The following is a 17957-nucleotide window of genomic DNA, read 5'->3' as shown; positions in this document are numbered from 1 at the left end:
ACTATCTTTTGTCTTCAGACAGAGATGGCACCCTAACCCTTTATTAGAGACACTACTTTAGACAAGGGCTAACTATCTTTCAGTCTCCTAAATGGCACCCTATTCCCTTTATAGTGCACTACTTTAGACAAGGGCTCTATGGGGAATGGCACCCTATTCCCTTTATAGTGCACTACTTTAGACAAGGGCCCTATGGGGAATGGCACCCTATTCCCTTTATAGTGCACTACTTTAGACAAGGGCCCTATGGGGAATGGCACCCTATTCCCATTACAGTGCACTACTTTAGACAAGGGCCCTATGGGGAATGGCACCCTATTCCCTTTATAGTGCACTACTTTAGACAAGGGCCCTATGGGGAATGGCACCCTATTCCCTTTATAGTGCACTACTTTAGACAAGGGCCCTATGGGGAATGGCACCCTATTCCCTTTATAGTGCACTACTTTAGACAAGGGCCCTATGGGGAATGGCACCCTATTCCCATTACAGTGCACTACTTTTGACTAGAGCCCTATGGGGAATGGCACCCTATTCCCATTACAGTGCACTACTTTTGACTAGAGCCCGATGAGTCTAGAGGGTGCCATTTGGGAGACGAATACTATGTTAGTGAAAACACAGACATGTAGATACACTGGCTCCTCATGACACGTTCTGGGAGGTTCTTTATCAGGCCTGCCATTACTGCACTCGGAGTACAAGGTTGTAAACTACAAGGTTTAGTCTGTGGACGAAGAGTGGTCAGATAAAGAAGGGTTTTGTATGTTAGGTTAATTACATATCTATACAGTAGTATAGACATACTGTATGTTTCCAGTTTACAAAGAATAATTATGTCCCTTAGAGAGGAGATTTGAAACTCAGACACAGTATGCATTATACTTACTGAGTCTTTCATATAGTTGTATTGTACTTACTGAGTCTTTCATATAGTTGTATTGTACTTACTGTGTCATTCATATAGTTGTATTGTACTTACTGTGTCATTCATATAGTTGTATTGTACTTACTGTTTCATTCATATAGTTGTATTGTACTTACTGAGTCATTAATAGTTGTATTGTACTTACTGAGTCATTAATAGTTGTATTACACTTACTGTGTCATTCATATAGTTGTATTGTACTTACTGTGTCATTCATATAGTTGTATTGTACTTACTGTGTCATTCATATAGTTGTATTGTACTTACTGAGTCATTCATATAGTTGTATTGTACTTACTGAGTCATTCATATAGTTGTATTGTACTTACTGAGTCATTCATATAGTTGTATTGTACTTACTGAGTCATTCATATAGTTGTATTGTACTTACTGAGTCATTCATATAGTTGTATTGTACTTACTGAGTCATTCATATAGTTGTATTGTACTTACTGTTTCATTCAATTAATACTTGTTTTGAGGGAGAGTCTGTCAGAGAGATTTCTGGCCTTTGTGAGCAGTCCCATTCTCTAACCAACCAATCCTCACTGAACAGTCCCATTCTCTAACCAACCAATCCTCACTGAGCAGTCCCATTCTCTAACCAACCATTCCTCACTGAGCAGTCCCATTCTCTAACCAACCAATCCTAAAAGAGCAGTCCCATTCTCTAACCAACCAATCCTAACAGAGCAGTCCCATTCTCTAACCAACCAATCCTAACTGAGCAGTCCCATTCTCTAACCAACCAATCCTCACTGAGCAGTCCCATTCTCTGACCAATCCTCACTGAGCAGTCCCATTCTCTAACCAACCAATCCTCACTGAGCAGTCCCATTCTCTAACCAACCAATCCTCACTGAGCAGTCCCATTCTCTAACCAACCAATCCTAACTGAGCAGTCCCATTCTCTAACCAACCAATCCTCACTGAGCAGTCCCATTCTCTGACCAATCCTCACTGAGCAGTCCTATACTCTAACCAACCAATCCTCACTGAGCAGTCCCATTCTCTGACCAATCCTCACTGAGCAGTCCTATACTCTAACCAACCAATCCTCACTGAGCAGTCCCGTTATCTGAGTCAGCGGTGCACAGATTTGTCAGTGATGCACAGGTGTGTCAGTGGTGCACAGGTGTGTCTGTGATGCACAGGTGTGTCAGTGGTGCACAGGTGTGTCAGTGGTGCACAGGTGTGTCAGTGGTGCACAGGTGTGTCAGTGGTGCACAGGTGTGTCAGTGGTGCACAGGTGTGTCAGTGGTGCACAGGTGTGTCAGTGTTACACAAGTTGTCAACAAGTTGCTAACACGTTGATGTGTCTCTAAAAACAGTTATGATGCCCAGAACGGTTTTGCCCTTGACATATCCTGTTTCTATTGAATCGTTTCTCAATATATAGAAAATAACATTAAAACTCTACTACATATATTTATGTTCTTATTTGATCTTTCAGGCTTAAATGGAACCTTTTCTCTTCTCCTCCAGGTGCGTTCATCGTGTGCTGGACGCCAGGCCTGGTTCTCCTCCTCCTCGATGTGTTCTGTGCCAACTGTAACGTCCTGGACTTTGAGAAGTTCTTCCTGCTTCTGGCTGAGTTTAACTCCGCCATGAACCCCATCATCTACAGCTACCGGGACAAGGAGATGAGCGCCACCTTCAAGCAGATCCTGTGCTGTCAGCGCCAGGAGAACGTTAACGGGACGGCAGCCGAGGGCTCCGACCGCTCAGCCTCCTCTATCAATCACACCGTGCTGAGTGGAGGGAAACAAAACAATGATCACTCAGTGGTGTGAGAGGAGGAGAGGAGGACAGGAGAGGGACTGGGGCTGGAGACAGGAGGAGAGGGACTGGGGCTGGAGGTGGAGAGGGGGAGAGGAGAGGGACTGGGGCTGGAGATGGAGAGGGGGAGAGGAGAGGGATTTGGGATGGAGCTGAAGTTGAAGCTGGAGAGGAGAGGGACTGGTGCTGGAGATGGAGAGGGGGAGAGGAGAGGGATTTGGGATGGAGCTGAAGTTGAAGCTGGAGAGGAGAGGGACTGGTGTTGGAGATGGAGAGGGGGAGAGGAGAGGGACTGGTGTTGGAGATGGAGAGGGGGAGAGGAGAGGGATTTGGGATGGAGCTGAAGTTGAAGCTGGAGAGGAGAGGGACTGGTGTTGGAGATGGAGACAGGAGAGGAGAGGGACTGGTGTTGGAGATGGAGAGGGGGAGAGGAGAGGGACTGGTGTTGGAGATGGAGACAGGAGAGGAGAGGGACTTGGGATGGAGCTGGAGACAGGAGGAGAGGACAGGGATTGGGACTGGAGCTAAGTGGGGCTGCAGCCAGGAGAGGCTGCAGTGTAGAGCCAATCCCCGGGGTGGCCAGGAGATGGGTGGGAGGAGGAAGGCAGGCAGGGGCCAAGGAGATGGGTGGGAGGAGGAGGGCAGGCAGGGGCCAAGGAGGTGGGTGGGATATGGACTATAGGTCTAACATTACTATAAAGACCAGGGTGATGGACTATATATCTAATGTTACTATAAAGACCAGGGTGATGGACTATAGGTCTAACATTACTATAAAGACCAGGGTGACAAAATGCAGAAAAATAAGAAGCTAATGCCGTCTTGCTCTGAGGGTTGGAAACCGAGGGTAGAGGCATCGCAAGACTCTGATAGGCTGTTAGTTATTTGTTTTCTATTTTGTAAAAAATGGTTGTTGTTGATACCACATGAACTATTTAAAGACTAATCTATGAATATGTAAAGAACTGGCTAATGTATAACCACTTCTACAATATATAACCTGCTCTCTATTTTCCCTCTCTTTCTTACTGAACTTCTTGCCTTACTTTGGTTAGTCTCAAATGGCACCCTATTCCATACACAGTGCACTACTTTTTGACCAGTGCCCAGGGCCACCTAGTCCACTATATAGGGAATAGGATGCCATTTGGGACTTATACAAACAGAAGCTTGTAAACTTGAAAGACGAAGGGTCTGTCCAGTCAATAATTCTGCTAATCTCATCCTCGCAGTGCCATGGAAACAAACCACCCTGATGTCTAACAGCTTTCACTACAGTACTTATCGTTATCAACACATTACCACGTCATCATACGTTATGAAGACGTGTCTTTCTCAATGGCTGAATAGTATTTCAGTCCTTAGTGTGATCACAACACAGATTCCTGTTCGTGTATTCTGTTGTTTGAGCCAGACCACAGTGGAGCACTCTCTCTCTCTCAAAGGTTTAAACATCACCAAGTAGGTTGTCTGATAAGATCTGGGCTGTGTCCTAAATGGGCCCTGATCAAACTAGTGCCCTAAACAGGGAATAGGGATTCCATTTTTGGGACATAGCCCTGTTCATCATTTTAACTTTCTGTTCCCAAGTATGTTGATCTATTGACAGGAAGCTTGGGACCTATTTTACCGAACTCAACCTAAAGCTTTGGCTGGATTCCACCCTTAGGATTCCAGGCTAAAAGCCTATGAATATCAAACACTTATCAGAATGGATGTCGTTCCTCAGGAGAACGTGTTAAAACGATCATAACTTTACGTTCTCTGACCAATCCTCACTGGCTTTAAGCCAAGTATGAATTCCAAGTATGACAGGCCATTTGGGACCACTGATTTAATAGGTGGTAATCATGCCGTCTTCTGCAATACAACATGTTGTTTTTTATCAACTTACGTGTCACCAGTCAAGTTAAGATATTGAACATTCAAAAAGTGTCTCCGGTCACATCATGATGATGTGTTTTTCATCACATTATTACATCATCATCACGATGCGGACGATGAGGCTTTTCTTCTTGAAAGTCCAATATCTTAACTTGACTGCTGACGCAACAGATTTTGAAACTGGAACTATGGACTAATGGGAAAAAATGATACCAAAATATTATTATTTTTTACAGAATTTTTCCTGTCTTTGTTCAGATAGCACGTTTTTGACCAATCACAAAGCATAAACATTCCAGACTTCAGTTACATACACTCTTGTCCTTGACGATGACCAAAGGAAATGCTTCTCAGTTTATCGACAGTTAAAGTCCCCTATAGAGTGGCTATAGATGGCTTTATGTGCCTATAGGTTTATTTATGCTATTGATCTGAATGGGAAACTATAATTCAACTAGATAGCAAACATCTCGTCAAGCAGCATGATGACCGAATAGTGTTACATCTAATGAGAAAATAGTTGATAATGTCACATCAAGGCTGTAATGTGTGTCTGTCCTATAAGCATCATAACCCATACCTTCATCCTGAGTGTGTACGAGATGGTCCCTGTCTTCATAACCCATACCTTCATCCTGAGTGTGTACGAGACGGTCCCTGTCTTCATAACCCATACCTTCATCCTGAGTGTGTACGAGACGGTCCCTGTCTTCATAACCCATACCTTCATCCTGAGTGTGTACGAGACGGTCCCTGTCTTCATAACCCATACCTTCATCCTGAGTGTGTCCCCCTGTCTTCATAACCCATACCTTCATCCTGAGTGTGTACGAGACGGTCCCTGTCTTCATAACCCATACCTTCATCCTGAGTGTGTACGAGACGGTCCCTGTCTTCATAACCCATACCTTCATCCTGAGTGTGTACGAGACATACTCCGTGGAAAAGTTTGGGGTCACTTTGAAATGTCCTTGTTTTTGAAAGAAAAGCACATTTTCTGTCCATTACAATAACATCAAATTGATCAGAAATACAGTATAGACATTGTTAATGTTGTAAATGACTATTGTAGCTGGAAACGATTTATAATGGAATATCTACATAGGCTTACAGAGGCTCATTATCAGCAACCATCACTCCTGTGTTCCAATGGAACTAATTAGCGAATCCAAGTTTATAGCTAATCCAAGTTTATAATTTTAAAAGGCAAATTGATCATTAGAAAACACTTTTGCAATTATGTTAGTAGCTCGGCTGAAAACTGTTGTACTGATTAAAGAAGCTATAAAACTGCCGTTCTTTAGACTAGTTGAGTACCTGGAGCATCAGCATTTGTGGGTTCGATTACAGGCTCAAAATGTCCAGAAACAAAGCACTTTCTTCTGAAACTCATCAGTCTAATCGTGTTCTGAGAAATGAAGGTTATTCCATGTGTGAAATTAGCAAGAAACTGAAGATCTAGTACAGCGCTGTGTAGAGGCGACTCCGGGATGTTGACTTCTAAGCAAAGTGTCATTGGAACACAGGAGTGATGGTTTCTGATAATGGGCCTCTGTACGCCTACGTAGATATTCCATAATAAAATCTGACGTTTCCAGCTACAATAATCATTTACAACATTAACAATGTCTACACTGTATTTCTGATCAATTTGATGTTATTTTAATGGACAAAAAAAATGTGCTTTTCTTTTAAAAACAATGCCATTTCTAAGTGACCCCAAACTTCTGAACAGTAGTGTACGTACCCCAGAACCACCATTGACTGTAGCCATTCTCAAAACAAGTGTTAGATATTAAACAAACTAAAATATGAAGAACCTTTGTATGTCTTTTCCTATATATATATACCATTGTACATACGTGTGTACGTATGAATGTTTGTATGTAAAATATATATTCAATGTTAATGAAGAAAGGGAATGTTTGTTGTTGGAAATTCTAACAGAACCATGTAATAACCAACACTTAAATCTGGGTTTTGTCTTCTTTTTGCATTACGTTGATGACATTAAATTTGGGACCAGAACTATTTTCTTTCTTCTAAAAGCATTTCCAGAAACGTCTGGGAATCTGAAATCAAATGTCTATTCCATTACTACTAATCATCATGGATGGTTAAGATCTTCAAATGAATTACAGTTGGCATGGGGTATGTACCAAATGGCGCCATATTCCCTATGTAGTGCACAACTTTTAAACAAGGCCCATAGAACTCTGCTCAAAAGTAGTGCACTAAAAAAGGAATAAGGTGTCAGACACACACATACTTAATCATTAGAAGTGGACTCATGCAGACAAGTGTTTCCATTCAGTTATACTATAGCTATAGGTGTCATATAGTAACTGTAGGAGTCATATAGTAACTGTAGGAGTCATACAATCACTTCAGGAGTCCCAGTATAACTATAGGAGTCATACTATAACTATAGGAGTCAGACTATAACTATAGGAGTCAGACTATAACTATAGGAGTCATACTATAACTATAGGAGGCATACTATAACTATAGGAGTCATATAGTAACTGTAGGAGGCATACTATAACTATAGGAGTCATATAGTAACTGTAGGAGTCATATAGTAACTGTAGGAGTCATACAATCACTTCAGGAGTCCCAGTCTAACTGTAGGAGACATACTATAACTATAGGAGTCAGACTATAACTATAGGAGTCATACTATAACTATAGGAGTCATACTATAACTATAGGAGTCATACTATAACTATAGGAGTCATACTATAACTATAGGAGGCATACTATAACTATAGGAGTCATACTATAACTATAGGAGTCAGACTATAACTATCGGAGTCATACTATAACTATCGGAGTCATACTATAACTATAGGAGTCATATAGTAACTGTAGGAGTCATACTATAACTATAGGAGTCATACTATAACTATAGGAGTCATACTATAACTATAGGAGTCAGACTATAACTGTAGGAGTCAGACTATAACTGCAGGAGTCATACTCTAACTGTAGGAGTCAGACTATAACTATAGGAGTCATACTACAACTATAGGAGTCATACTATAACTATAGGAGTCATACTACAACTATAGGAGTCACACTACAACTATAGGAGTCAGACTAAAACTATAGGAGGCATACTATAACTACTGTATAGGAGTAATACTACAACTATAGGAGTCATACTACAACTATAGGAGTCAGACTAAAACTATAGGAGGCATACTATAACTACTGTATAGGAGTAATACTACAACTATAGGAGTCATACTACAACTATAGGAGGCATACTATAACTACTGTATAGGAGTAATACTACAACTATAGGAGTCAGACTATAACTATAGGAGTCAGACTAAAACTATAGGAGGCATACTATAACTACTGTATAGGAGTAATACTACAACTATAGGAGTCATACCTATAACTATAGGAGTAATACTACAACTATAGGAGTCATAGTATAACTATAGGAGGCATAATATAACTATAGGAGTCATACTACAACTATAGGAGTCATACTACAACTATAGGAGTAATACTACAACTATAGGAGTCATACTATAACTATAGGAGTCATACTATAACTATAGGAGTCATACTATAACTATAGGAGTCATACTATAACTATAGGAGACATACTACAACTATAGGAGTCATACTATAACTATAGGAGTCATACTATAACTATAGGAGTCATACTATAACTATAGGAGTCATACTATAACTATAGGAGTCATACTATAACTATAGGAGACATACTACAACTATAGGAGACATACCACAACTATAGGAGTCATACTACAACTATAGGAGTCATACTATAACTATAGGAGTCATACTATAACTAGAGGAGTCATACTATAACTATAGGAGTCATACTATAACTATAGGAGTCATACTATAACTATAGGAGTCAGACTATAACTATAGGAGACCTAATATAACTACTGTATAGGAGTCATACTACAACTATAGGAGTCATACTATAACTATAGGAGTGATACTATAACTATATGAGTCATACTATAACTATAGGAGTCATACTATAACTATAGGAGTCATACTATAACTATAGGAGTCATACTACAACTATAGGAGTCATACTATAACTATAGGAGTCATACGACAACTATAGGAGTCACACTACAACTATAGGAGTCAGACTAAAACTATAGGAGGCATACTATAACTACTGTATAGGAGTAATACTACAACTATAGGAGTCATACTATAACTATAGGAGTCATACTTTAACTATAGGAGTCATACTATAACTATAGGAGTCATACTATAACTATAGGAGTCATACTATAACTATAGGAGACCTACTATAACTATAGGAGTCATACTATAACTATAGGAGGCATACTATAACTACTGTATAGGAGTCATACTACAACTATAGGAGTCATACTATAACTATAGGAGTGATACTATAACTATATGAGTCATACTATAACTATAGGAGTCATACTATAACTATAGTAGACAGACTATAACTATAGGAGTCAGACTATAACTATAGGAGTCATATTATAACTATAGGAGTCATACTATAACTATAGGAGACAGACTATAACTATAGGAGACAGACTATAACTATAGGAGTCATACTATAACTATAGGAGTCATACTACAAATATAGGAGTATAACTAGACTAGGATAACTATAGGAGTCATACTATAACTATAGGAGTCATACTATAACTATAGGAGTCATACTATAACTATAGGAGTCATACTATAACTATAGGAGTCATACTATAACTATAGGAGTCATACTATAACTGTAGGAGTCAGACTATAACTGTAGGAGTCATACTCTAACTGTAGGAGTCAGACTATAACTATAGGAGTCATACTACAACTATAGGAGTCACACTACAACTATAGGAGTCAGACAAACTATAGGAGGCATACTATAACTACTGTATAGGAGTAATACTACAACTATAGGAGTCATACTACAACTATAGGAGTCAGACTATAACTATAGGAGTCAGACTAAAACTATAGGAGGCATACTATAACTACTGTATAGGAGTAATACTACAACTATAGGAGTCATACCTATAACTATAGGAGTCATAGTATAACTATAGGAGGCATACTATAACTATAGGAGTCAGACTACAACTATAGGAGTCATACTATAACTATAGGAAGCAGGTTATAACTATAGGAGTCGTACTATAACTATAGGAGACAGACTATAACTATAGGAGTCATACTATAATTATATGAGTCATACTATAACTACTGTATAGGAGTAATACTACAACTATAGGAGTCATACTATAACTATAGGAGACAGACTATAACTATAGGAGTCAGACTATAATTATAGGAGTCAGACTATAACTATAGGAGTCATACTATAACTATAGGAGTCATACTACAACTATAGGAGTCATACTATAACTATAGGAGTCATACTATAACTATAGGAGTCATACTATAACTATAGGAGTCATACTATAACTATAGGAGTCATACTATAACTATAGGAGTCATACTATAACTATAGGAGTCAGACTATAACTATAGGAGTCAGACTATAACTATAGGAGTCATACTACCACTCTGGTGGTCATACTATAACTATAGGAGGCATACTATAACTACTGTATAGGAGTCATACTACAACTATAGGAGTCAGACTATAACTACAGGAGTAAAACTACAACTATAGGAGTCATACTATAACTATAGGAGTCATACTACAACTATAGGAGGCATGCTACAACTAATGGAGTCATACAATAACTATAGGAGTCATACTATAACTATAGGAGTCATACTACCACTCTGGTGGTCATACTACAACTATAGGAGTCATACTACAACTATAGGAGTCATACTATAACTATAGGAGTCATACTATAACTATAGGAGTCAAACTACAACTATAGGAGTCATACTATAACTATAGGAGTCATACTACAACTATAGGAGTCATACTACAACTATGGAGTCATACTATAACTATAGGAGTCATACTATAACTATAGGAGTCATACTATAACTATATGGTCATACTATAACTATAGGAGTCATACTACAACTATAGGAGTCATACTATAACTACTATGGAGTCATACTATAACTATAGGAGTCAGACTATAACTATAGGAGTCATACTATAACTATATGAGTCATACTACAACTATAGGAGTCATACTACCAACTATGGTAGTCATACTATAACTATAGGAGTCATACTATAACTGATAGGAGTCATACTACAACTATAGGAGTCAGACTATAACTATAGGAGTCATACTATAACTATAGGAGTCATACTATAACTATAGGAGTCAGACTATAACTATAGGAGTCAGACTATAACTATAGGAGTCATACTAAAACTATAGGAGTCATAATACAACTATAGGAGTCATACTATAACTATAGGAGTCAGACTATAACTATAGGAGTCATACTATAACTATAGGAGTCATACTATAACTATAGGAGTCATACTACAACTATAGGAGTCAGACTATAACTACTGTATAGGAGTAATACTACAACTATAGGAGTCATACTACCACTATGGTAGTCATACTATAACTGTAGGAGTCAGACTATAACTATAGGAGTCATACTATAACTATAGGAGTCAGACTATAACTATAGGAGTCAGACTATAACTATAGGAGTAATACTACAACTATAGGAGTCAGACTACAACTATAGGAGTCATACTATAACTATAGGAGTCATACTATAACTATAGGAGTCATACTGTTACTATAGGAGTCAGACTATAACTATAGGAGTCAGACTATAACTATAGGAGTCATACTACCACTCTGGTGGTCATACTATAACTATAGGAGGCATACTATAACTACTGTATAGGAGTCATACTACAACTATAGGAGTCAGACTATAACTACAGGAGTAAAACTACAACTATAGGAGTCATACTATAACTATAGGAGTCATACTACAACTATAGGAGGCATGCTACAACTAATGGAGTCATACTATAACTATAGGAGTCATACTATAACTATAGGAGTCATACTACCACTCTGGTGGTCATACTATAACTATAGGAGTCATACTATAACTATAGGAGTCAGACTATAACTATAGGAGTCAGACTATAACTACAGGAGTCAAACTACAACTATAGGAGTCATACTATAACTATAGGAGTCATACTACAACTATAGGAGGCATGCTACAACTAATGGAGTCATACTATAACTATAGGAGTCATACTATAACTATAGGAGTCATACTACCACTCTGGTGGTCATACTACAACTATAGGAGTCATACTACAACTATAGGAGTCATACTATAACTATATGAGTCATACTATAACTATAGGAGTCATACTATAACTATAGGAGGCATACTAAAACTACTGTATAGGAGTCATACTACAACTATAGGAGTCAGACTATAACTATAGGAGTCAGACTATAACTATAGGAGTCATACTACAACTATAGGAGTCATACTACCACTATGGTAGTCATACTATAACTATAGGAGTCATACTATAACTGTAGGAGTCATACTATAACTATATGAGTCAACCTATAACTATAGGAGTCATACTATAACTGTAGGAGTCAGACTATAACTATAGGAGTCAGACTATAACTGTAGGAGTCAGACTATAACTATAGGAGTCATACTAAAACTATAGGAGTCATAATACAACTATAGGAGTCATACTATAACTATAGGAGTCAGACTATAACTATAGGAGTCATACTATAACTATAGGAGTCATACTATAACTATAGGAGTCATACTACAACTATAGGAGTCAGACTATAACTATAGGAGTCATACTATAACTATAGGAGTCAGACTATAACTATAGGAGTCATACTACAACTATAGGAGTCATACTATAACTGTAGGAGTCAGACTATAACTATAGGAGTCATACTATAACTATAGGAGTCAGACTACAACTATAGGAGTCAGACTACAACTATAGGAGTCATACTACAACTATAGGAGTCAGACTACAACTATAGGAGTCATACTATAACTATAGGAGTCATACTATAACTATAGGAGTCATACTATTACTATAGGAGTCATACTACAACTATAGGAGTCATACTACAACTATAGGAGTCATACTACCACTATGGTTGTCATACTATAACTATAGGAGTCATACTATAACTGTAGGAGTCATACTCTAGTTATAGGAGTCATATACTAACTGTAGGAGTCATACAATCACTTCAGGAGTCCCAGTATAACTATAGGAGTCATACTATAACTATAGGAGTCAGACTATAACTATAGGAGTCAGACTATAACTATAGGAGTCAGACTATAACTATAGGAGTCATACTATAACTATAGGAGTCATACTACAACTATAGGAGTCATACTATAACTATAGGAGTCATACTATAACTATAGGAGGCATACTATAACTATAGGAGGCATACTATAACTACTGTATAGGAGTCATACTACAACTATAGGAGTCATACTACAACTATAGGAGTCATACTACAACTATAGGAGTCATACTATAACTATAGGAGTCATACTACAACTATAGGAGTCATACTATAACTATAGGAGACATACTATAACTATAGGAGACATACTATAACTATAGGAGTCATACTACAACTATAGGTGTCATACTATAACTATAGGAGTCAGACTATAACTATAGGTGTCATACTACAACTATGGGAGTCATACTACAACTATAGGAGTCATACTATAACTATAGGAGTCATACTATAACGATAGGAGTCATACTATAACTATAGGAGTCAGACTATAACTATAGGAGTCATAGTATAACTGTAGGAATTAAAGTACAGAATCCACAGAATCCCTTGTTGGATGCAGAAACTGGCAGAGAACTTTTCCGTGCAACAATGTCTCTGGAAAACTTCCAAATTATTTCCACGTTTATCTGCTTCGATAACCGAGACACCAGACCAGCTCGGCGGCAGAGAGACAAGCTAGCTGCTATCAGGTCAGAGTAGAGAGACCAGCTAGCTGCTATCAGGTCAGTGCAGAGAGACCAGCTAGCTGCAATCAGGTCAGTGCAGAGAAACCAGCTAGCTGCAATCAGGTCAGAGCAGAGAGACCAGCTAGCTGCAATCAGGTCAGTGCAGAGAAAACAGCTAGCTGCAATCAGGTCAGTGCAGAGAGACCAGCTAGCTGCAATCAGGTCAGTGTAGAGAGACCAGCTAGCTGCTATCAGGTCAGTGCAGAGAGACCAGCTAGCTGCAATCAGGTCAGTGCAGAGAGACCAGCTAGCTGCAATCAGGTCAGTGGAGAGAGACCAGCTAGCTGCAATCAGGTCAGTGCAGAGAGACCAGCTCGCTGCAATCAGGTCAGTGCAGAGAGACCAGCTCACTGCAATCAGGTCAGTGCAGAGAGACCAGCTAGCTGTAATCAGGTCAGTGCAGAGAGACCAGCTAGCTGTAATCAGTTCAGTGCAGAGATACCAGCTAGCTGCAATCAGGTCAGTGGAGAGAGACCAGCTAGCTGCAATCAGGTCAGTGCAGAGAGACCAGCTAGCTGCAATCAGGTCAGTGCAGAGAGACCAGCTAGCTGCAATCAGGTCAGTGCAGAGAGACAAGCTAGATGTAATCAGGTCAGTGCAGAGATACGAGCTAGCTGCAATCAGGTCAGTGCAGAGATAAGAGCTAGCTGTAATCAGGTCATTTCAGAGAGACCAGCTAACTGCAATCAGATCAGTGCAGAGAGACCAGCTAGCTGCAATCAGGCCAGTGCAGAGAAACCAGCTAGCTGCAAACAGGTCAGTGCAGAGAGACCAGCTAGGTGTAATCAGGTCAGTGCAGAGAGACATGCTTGCTGCAATCAGATCAGTGCAGAGAGACAGGCTAGCTGCTATTAGATCAGTGCAGAGAGACAAGCTAGCTGTAATCAGATCAGTGCAGAGAGACAAGCTTGCTGTAATCAGATCAGTGCAGAGAGACATGCTTGCTGCAATCAGATCAGTGCAGAGAGACATGCTAGATGCTAACTTATCAGCGCAGAGAGACAAGTTAGTTGTAATCAGGTCAGTGCAGAGAGACGAGCTAGCTACTATCAGGTCAGTGCAGAGAGACAAGCTAGCTGCTATCAGGTCAGTGCAGAGAGACGAGCTAGCTGTAATCAGGTCAGTGCAGAGAGACGAGGTAGCTGCTATGAGGTGAGTGCAGAGAGACATGCCAGCTGCTATCAGGTCAGTGCAGAGAGACGAGCTAGGTGTAATCAGATCAGTGCAGAGAGACGAGCTAGCTGCTATCAGGTCAGTGCAGAGAGACGAGGTAGCTGCTATCAGGTCAGTGCAGAGAAACGAGGTAGCTGCTATCAGGTCAGTGCAGAGAGACCAGCTAGCTGCAATCAGGTCAGTGCAGAGAAACCAGCTAGCTGCAATCAGGTCAGTGCAGAGAAACCAGCTAGCTGCAATCAGGTCAGTGCAGAGAGACCAGCTAGCTGTAATCATGTCAGTGCAGAAAAACCAGCTAGCTGTAATCAGTTCAGTGCAGAGAGACCAGCTAGCTGCAATCAGGTCAGTGCAGAGATACGAGCTAGCTGTAATCAGGTCAGTGCAGAGAGACCAGCTACCTGCAGTCAGATCAGTGCAGAGAGACAAGCCAGCTGCTATCAGGTCAGTGCAGAGAGACGAGCTAGCTGCTATCAGGTCAGTGCAGAGAGACAGGGTAGCTGCTATCAGGTCAGTGTGGGACAAGCTAGCTGTAATCAGATCAGTGCAGAGAGACAGGCTAGCTGCTATCAGGTCAGTGTGGGACAAGCTAGCTGTAATCAGATCAGTGCAGAGAGACAGGCTAGCTGCTATCAGGTCAGTGTGGGACAAGCTAGCTGTAATCAGATCAGTGCAAGAGACAGGCTAGCTGCTATCAGGTCAGTGTGGGACAAGCTAGCTGTAATCAGAGCAGTGCAGATAGACAGGCTAGCTGCTATCAGGTCAGTGCAGAGAGACAGGCTAGCTGCTATCAGGTCAGTGTGGGACAAGCTAGCTGTAATCAGATCAGTGCAGAGAGACAGGCTAGCTGCTATCAGGTCAGTGTGGGACAAGCTAGCTGTAATCAGATCAGTGCAGAGAGACAGGCTAGCTGCTATCAGGTCAATGCAGAGAGACAGGCTAGCTGCTATCAGGTCAGTGCAAAGAGACAGGCTAGCTGCTATCAGGTCAGTGCAGAGAGACAAGCTAGCTGCTATCAGGTCAGTGCAGAGAGACAGGCTAGCTGCTATCAGGTCAGTGCAGAGAGACAGGCTAGCTGCTATCAGGTCAGTGCAGAGAGACAGGCTAGCTGCTATCAGGTCAGTACAGAGAGACAAGCTAGCTACAATCAGGTCAGTGCAGAGAGACAAGCTAGCTGCTATCAGGTCAGTGTGGGACAAGCGGGTAGACCGCCTTCCCTTGTTTTACAACCCTGGGCCCAACGTTACTGTTGATGATCAGCTTATTCTTGACGCTTTAGAAACGCACACCTACCTGGCTAGCAGAGTAGAACACCTGTTTAGGAGAGGTGCTGGCTAGCAGAGTAGAACACCTGTTTAGGAGAGGTGCTGGCTAGCAGAGTAGAACACCTGTTTAGGAGAGGTGCTGGCTAGCAGAGTAGAACACCTGTTTAGGAGAGGTGCTGGCTAGCGGAGTAGAACACCTGTTTAGGAGAGGTGCTGGCTAGCGGAGTAGAACACTTGTTCAGGCGAGGTGCTGGCTTATAGTTAGTTGCTGGCTTATAGTTAGTTTGTATAGTGTCAAAGGACACACACAGGTGACTGTAATCATGGTCAGGTGTCGCCCGATATCATTGGTTAATTCTCAGATATATAAAAATAACATACCAAAAACATGAATGGATATCATACGATCATAGGTACATTTTGGCTACATAGGCCTACAAACATTTACAATGAACGGCAAAAACACAACAATCACAAGAATGGCTTCAGATAAATGTTTATGTTGAGACCGAAGGGAGCAAGGGTCTTTAAATCAAAGATCCAGGCAGCCTCTCGTTTTAACAATAAATTGTCGAGGTCACTCCCTCTCCTAGGGAGGGTGACAGTTTCGATACCAATATAACGCAGAGACAAAATCAAGTAGTTTGCTTCCAAAAAGTGGGCCACACACTGGATCAATCTATTTTTTTGCACGTAATGGTGCGACAATGCTATGAGATTCATACTTTTAATTAGCGCTTTGTGCAGGGATATCTTGGGGTGGTTAATCAGAGATTACCAATTTATCTCTGGGATTTCTACCCCACAAGAATACGACCAAGGTAAGGTCCAAAAATACATTACCGAGACTATCTTCGGATCTTAGAATGTGCCAATGTTTGTGAACAATTCCCTTAATTTGTTCCGAGCACTTTGAATAGCGGGTAGTTACAACGCAAGAATGCATCTTTTTGGAGACCGACGTTGAAAAAGGTCATGTCTCGGTTTTGTTTTGGTTTGTTTTGAATTTTCTCAACGGCAATATTAATCTGACCATTTTTGTACCCCCTCTCATCGAATTTTCTTTGCTTCACAGCCATATTTCTGTCGAAATCTGTTTGTTTTTTGCATGTTCTTTTGATATTGGCAGAATTGGCTGTCGGGAAAAATGTTTTTCAAGGGAAGCAGGTGACAACTATCAGCCCTCAACAAACTGTTACGATCAGTAGGTTTCCTGTAAAGATCAGTGTATAGAACATTATTTTCACACAAGATCAGAAGATCAAGGAAACTGATTTGACGTGTGTCTGACAGTAAATCTCAGATGCTCAGAACAAGAGTTAAACGTAGGGAACTGTTTGCATCACCCCTCCATAGAACAAAAATATCATCAATATACCGTTTCCAATTATGTTAGGCAAGAAAACATTTTTAAGAGGATTGAAAATGGTCTGTTTCTGTCAAGATTGTTGACTAAATAAGTTGACCAAGGCGCAGCGTGAGTAGAGTTCCACATTTGAATTACTAGTGAAACTTCCAACCAAACGACAACGATATAAAGGCCGTGACCACCATGGCGCACGAACACAAAACAATATCCCACAACACAGGTGGGAAAAGGGACACACGAAGTATGATCCCCAATTAGAGGCAACGATATGCAGCTGCCTCCAATTGGGAACCATACTCACACACCAACACAGAAATAGAATACATAGAACCCCCCCCCCTAGTCACGCTCTGACCTAAAACACCATAGAGAACCATGAGGGCTCTCTATGGTCAGGGCGTGACAGTTTCTCCATGTAACCCACATATCTATTAGCATAGTTAGAAGCCATGGGAGATCCCATAGCAGTAGCCTTCGTCTGAATAAAGAAATCATTTAGAAAGATGAAGTAGCTGTGTGTGAGTACTATTTCAGCCAATGTTATAATGCAGGGACTGG

At 40.5% G+C, this 17957-nt stretch overlaps 1 protein-coding gene across 1 annotated transcript in view; it reads left to right on the top strand.

The window, feature by feature from the left end:
* Nucleotides 1-2781, top strand: part of LOC135548030 (lysophosphatidic acid receptor 1) — a 94940-nt gene extending 92159 nt beyond the window's left edge. Inside the window, exon 3 of the mRNA XM_064977224.1 lies at nucleotides 2414-2781. Coding sequence (XP_064833296.1) covers nucleotides 2414-2721 — 308 coding nt within the window. The 3' untranslated portion in view covers nucleotides 2722-2781. The remainder of the gene's footprint in view (nucleotides 1-2413) is intronic.
* The last annotated feature ends 15176 nt before the right edge of the window (nucleotides 2782-17957 follow it).

The sequence above is a fragment of the Oncorhynchus masou genome, chromosome 11 (genome assembly GCF_036934945.1).
Source record: "Oncorhynchus masou masou isolate Uvic2021 chromosome 11, UVic_Omas_1.1, whole genome shotgun sequence".
NCBI classification, from domain to species: domain Eukaryota; kingdom Metazoa; phylum Chordata; class Actinopteri; order Salmoniformes; family Salmonidae; genus Oncorhynchus; species Oncorhynchus masou.
This window is presented reverse-complemented; position numbering and strand designations above follow the sequence as displayed.